General features: G+C 35.3%; 2 protein-coding genes across 3 annotated transcripts; both read right to left on the reverse strand.

Moving 5' to 3' along the window:
• On the reverse strand, nucleotides 58–1,699 carry LOC107619425. Of its 2 annotated transcripts, none has more exons than XM_021124452.1 (4): nucleotides 1,443–1,699; nucleotides 1,243–1,314; nucleotides 739–781; nucleotides 58–521 (listed from the first exon to the last, which is right to left on the reverse strand). In XM_021124452.1, the coding sequence occupies exons 1-4, from the start codon at nucleotides 1,519–1,521 to the stop codon at nucleotides 332–334; spliced, it is 384 nt and encodes a 127-aa protein (XP_020980111.1). In that variant the 5' UTR covers nucleotides 1,522–1,699; the 3' UTR covers nucleotides 58–331. The 2 variants fall into 2 exon arrangements, with proteins under 2 accessions (XP_020980111.1, XP_016177202.1); XM_016321716.2 differs by having other exon boundaries at nucleotides 58–517; nucleotides 626–781; nucleotides 1,443–1,629.
• LOC110266635 lies at nucleotides 1,990–3,314 on the reverse strand. Its single transcript, XM_021111537.1, has 5 exons — nucleotides 3,305–3,314; nucleotides 3,219–3,222; nucleotides 2,630–3,183; nucleotides 2,360–2,547; nucleotides 1,990–2,121 (listed from the first exon to the last, which is right to left on the reverse strand). Exons 1-5 carry the CDS (start codon nucleotides 3,312–3,314, stop codon nucleotides 2,005–2,007), a joined length of 873 nt encoding a protein of 290 aa, XP_020967196.1. The 3' UTR covers nucleotides 1,990–2,004.

Genomic DNA, 4,865 nt, shown 5'->3' on the forward strand with positions numbered 1-4,865 from the left:
ACATACATATAAAACTTGTCACCACAAAAGTAGACTTTGATGACAAAGTACCAAAAAGTAAAGTCATAACAAGTAAATAAGAATTGCAATTCCAACAAGTGTCACATATCTACTTCTTTTATATACTTAGTTACAAAATATCAAATTTCATGAGTAGTATGATCATCCATTATGATGAGCTCCATTGTTTTTATCACTGCCCTGCAGAATTTTAAATAATCTTGTGTTAGTACATGTTATAAAAGGAACTTCAATTAAGTCCAACAAATCCAATTCCAAATCCAAATTGATTAAACATGAAAATGGCAAGACAACTTTTTTTTCTCTTGTTCTAATATTGCAAAATTGAGCTGCCTTTAGAAATAGAATAGGATTTAATTATATTATTTTCCAAAACCAAACCACCTTGCCAAGAAGGAGGTGTTTTTCCCGCGAAAATTGGATTCCTTTTCAACACGTGCTGGCGCTGGTGCTGATACTGGAGCAGGAGATCGTGAAGGTGGCGTAATAAGTTTGGCTGTAACCATAAAAATTTAAAAGTGATGTCATATTTATTTATGTTTGGAACTGTATATATACACTAATAACACTATTAAGGGAAATGAAGATCGAGTGAAAATTGAACCTGTTCTTGGTGAAACCATGTTACTTTTGACGCTTTTTGTGTCGCTGGAATTCGTTTTTGTACTTGACAACATGGTTTCTCTGTCAGATATAGACTTAGAGCTTGATTTTCTTTCTCGAAATTTATGCTCCGTGTTTCCTTCGCTGTTCTTGTCACCTATAATTACCAATAGTAAGGATAATAATGCTCTAATTCTTAAAGACCACCACAAAATAATCTTATATAAGTTACAACTATATTTATAGGAAAAGTATCCTGTGAACATATATGTACATATACGGATATTACTTGGATATTCCGTTAACTCACATAGTCACATACATATATATCATCATATACTTTTGAAAATACAGAAGCTTGCGGCTATCACCATTATTATATTAACGGGCAACTACTTTGTAGTCTTTGCTTATTCCATATTGAAATTTGTTGATTAATCTTCGAGTTGCTTTAACAAAATTAAGGTTCTATATTATGATGATGTCTTCATCATATTAATCTTTATCCAGTTGTAAGGAAGGAGAAGGAGAAATTAAATATTACACAATTGCCAATAAGAAAATTTAAAATGCTGCAAACCATATATATGTATGGAGAAGTCATTGAGAGAAACTTACTTTGATCATAAGGTTTCCCATAGTTAAAGTTCAAAGCTTCCACAAAAGAAGTAGATTTTTGGTCTTGTAGCACTTGAAGGAACCAAAGATACATGGAAAACAAAATCAAATACATCAAAATTTGATTATCAATAAATTATATATAACTATGTAAGTCAGCTTCAATATTATTGTGGAGAAACAAATAAAATGAACCTCACATTGATCAAATAGAGCATATCTGTAGTTTGGGGCTGAGCGAACCAATAGCAATTGAACTGCTTCTGCATCTCTTGTCATTGATACGGATGCAGAAGCCTTTAGATTCTGTGTGTCTAGTAGAATTCCAGCTAGCTGCAAAATAATATATAAGCAGAGAGAATAATAATGTAATACAACTAAACAAGTCCTTCCTAACAAGATAAATTATATTTTTTGTCCTTAATATTTGCAATTTTTTTAAGAAATACTCCTAACATTTAATTTCATTTAATTTTACTCATAATATTTCGAACATTCAATTGTGTCCCTAATACTTTTAATTTATATCAAAATTATCTCCAGAAGTCCATCTAAAATATTAGGAACAAAATAAAAATGTTTAGCCATAATTCTGACACAAATAAAAAATATTATGCACAAAATTGAATAAAATTAAATATTAAAAAATATTTTTGAGGAAAATCACAAACAACAAGGCAGAAAATGAACGAATCAATTAAAAGTAAAATTGAAAGCATCCTTGCATTATACTGGAATAACAATTGTTTATTATTGATGCATCTAGTTTTTTCTAATTGATGAAGTATTTAATGCTACCTCGCCGGTAGTGGTTAGGATATCTTTTCCAACCACGAGGACAGTCACTTGGCCAGTCACCAAAAGGTTTTCCATGTCCACCTGCAAACAAGGTTCAGCTACCTTCCTTACTATATCAGCAAAGTAATCAAAATTCAATAGTCAAAACCCATCCGACTTACTGTTATGCATATGATGATATTCAAAATTAAAGCTATGGATCATTGAAACTTTTGCAAAACTACAATTCCTACTTGTCATATTCTGCTTCACTTATAGTGAAAGTAGTCTGTCAATGCATGTTTATTTTCTTGTTCAAAAGATAAAGTCAAAAGGTAACCTCATCAGCGAAAAGCAATGCAGAAGCATCAAGACCAGAGTGGTGAAACAGCCATGCAGCTTGCCTCAGCTTCAACATGGACCTTCGCTTCACGTTCATCACTGGCACCACCACACCACTCCCCTTCTCCCTCTCCCTGTACCCCAACAGCCAAGCATGGCAAATCGCAGCCACCATCGATGCAGTACCTGCACCACAACCACACATCATCACCAATAACCAACAAACAAAAAGGAAGAAATCAAAACAAAAACATGTAACAGTCTTAACTGTTCGAAGGCCCAGAAAGAATGACTTTGGCATTTGCATGGATCTCTCCGCTGGAGATTTTCTTGAACATTTCCCTCTGCTCTTTGAGGAAACCGTTGAGGCTATAATTATCATCTTCTTGCTGGCTCACTTCATCTCCTTTTGCGACATACCTGGACGCGATCTTCTCCAGCGAGCAAGTTGAAGACGATATGGTTCTCCGGTGAGCAGACTCGACGAGATTCCTTGGCGGAGACAGAGGCAGAGACTCCGCAGGAGTAGACTTGAAGCTTGGGCGGGAAGGGGATTGGATCCCCTGCGGCTGAGGTGCAGGGGAGGTTGGTTCCGTTTGGAAGCGGGACCTCCGCTGAAGATGCTGGCGTGGAGGGCAAGCTGAATTTTGTGTGGTGCTGTTGGGTGTGGGCTTGAGGATGTTGGAGAACCATCTGCGGACTTCCGCAGCAGGGGATCCGTCCTCCTCCCAAGAATGATTAGTAAAGGTGTCTGATTTGTTGCGACTGTGTTTAGCTGATTTTGTTAGTATCTCGTTACTCACCCCTTCCCCTCCTCTAAACCTGTTTCACATTCTCGAAATTATCCAATAATCAACCATGCTTTTTATCATGATGCTAAATGGTCAATACAAATATTTTTATATTAAATTTTAAAAACTTCAATTTTAATAAAAAATCGAACAAAATCGCATTTTAAACACTCAGATGTATATAAAAAACCAAAATATGATTAATGGATTAAAAAATTATAATCACATCTTAGTTAATTAATTTAATAAAATAATTTTAAAATTTATATTCATATTTTTTAAAATTAGTTAATCAAAACCAAATTAAAAAAAAAACCTCTAATCTTCGCCGCTGGAGTTCTCCTCTGTACGCCACCGTCAACAGTTTTTCTCCTCTGCCTCTCGCCGGAACTCGCCGGTGGTTCGTCGGACCTTTGTCTCTTCGAGTCTTCACTTTGATTCGCCACTCTGTCTCTCTGCCTCGACCTCCCATTCTTGCCGCCGGGGTATCTCTCTTTTTCGGTTCTCTTCTGCTTTCGTCGGTGGCTCGCCAGAGCTCATCGATTGAGGTAAGCCTCCTCGTTGCCCTTGGTTCTGCCATTAGTATATTCTGAGTTCTGAGTTTTCTCCTGAGTTTTGTTATCTGGGTTTTTTCTATTTTGTTGTTTTGTTCTGTTTTGTTCTGTCAAAGAACTTCTGACTTCTGAGTTTTCTTCTATTTTTTTAAAACTGAACCTTTAGTTTTGGATGTGCTCTGATTTTGAACCATTGCATAACCCAGTTTCAGGAAAGATGAAAATGTGCAGATTTTAAAATCTCTCAGTATTAAACTCTTCATTTCAATGCATCCTGCTGTAAGTTCACTGTGGTTCACTTTTTGATTGGTTAGGACTTAATTAATTTGTATGAATTGAATGGAGAATTGTTATTCTGATTATCTATCTCATTGAATGGAGAATTGCTGTTCTGGCTGCTGCATTATGCTGTGTTTCTGAGTTCTGTGTTTCTGAATTCTCTATCCTAATGCTTTGAATTTGATAGGATCATAAAGAGAACATAGTGATGATAGGATCACAGCTTTTTCCTTTACTGTGTAAATAGATTGTGTTTGTTGTTTGTATATTGAATTAGTAAAGAAACAGATATGAGAAAAACTGTACTTGGTTAATTATATAGGCACTTCGTGAATGGGTCAAATAGCTATATTTCAATTTGACTTGCTCAATTTGATAAGTGAGGAATGTTGGGTTGCAAATTTGGAAAGGAAACAATTTAGATACCTGACTTGAAGAGAGGCAGGGACTAAGAACTAACCAACTCGCAAAGTAGATAATGGAGGAAGAGGAGCAGCTTAAAATAAGTTTCAAATCAGTATCAGTTATGAAGAATTATTAATATTCCATGTGTAATAGGTTAAAATTAAGGCGATAAAGTTCAGCATATCATAGGAGAAATGTTGCTTGTGAAAGAATTGAGATTGAGAAGCTTTATTTGTTTCACTTGCTTTTGTTCCTAAGAGTCTAAAACGTGTATTGATATTCGGTGTGTCCAATTCCTACCTTGTTGTGCTGTCATGAAAATATATTTTGCTTTAATTTCCTCTTTAGTAGTAGATGTGGACTTAATTATTAGATTTGTGTCTAATTTTCAATGCTGTTTTGTAAAATTTGTGTGGTGGGTGATTAGCTTTTGAATGAGGCTTTCGTTCTTGGTCTCAGATTAGCCAATGAGAAC

Source organism: Arachis ipaensis, chromosome B01, assembly GCF_000816755.2.
Source record: "Arachis ipaensis cultivar K30076 chromosome B01, Araip1.1, whole genome shotgun sequence".
Lineage (NCBI taxonomy): Eukaryota > Viridiplantae > Streptophyta > Magnoliopsida > Fabales > Fabaceae > Arachis > Arachis ipaensis.

Bases quoted from the DNA above. Each gene is read 5' to 3' on its own strand.
- LOC110266635 (XM_021111537.1), bottom strand. The intron at 2,548-2,629 runs GTTAAGACTGTT...GTTGTGGTGCAG, and splicing joins TCTTTCTGGGCCTTCGAACA to GTACTGCATCGATGGTGGCT. The intron at 2,122-2,359 runs GTTACCTTTTGA...CCTTGTTTGCAG, and splicing joins CATTGCTTTTCGCTGATGAG to GTGGACATGGAAAACCTTTT.
- LOC107619425 (XM_016321716.2), bottom strand. From the start codon at position 1,521: ATGACAAGAGATGCAGAAGCAGTTCAATTGCTATTGGTTCGCTCAGCC. The intron at 1,315-1,442 runs GTGAGGTTCATT...GGTTCCTTCAAG, and splicing joins ATATGCTCTATTTGATCAAT to TGCTACAAGACCAAAAATCT. The intron at 782-1,242 runs GTAAGTTTCTCT...TGGTAATTATAG, and splicing joins TGGGAAACCTTATGATCAAA to GTGACAAGAACAGCGAAGGA.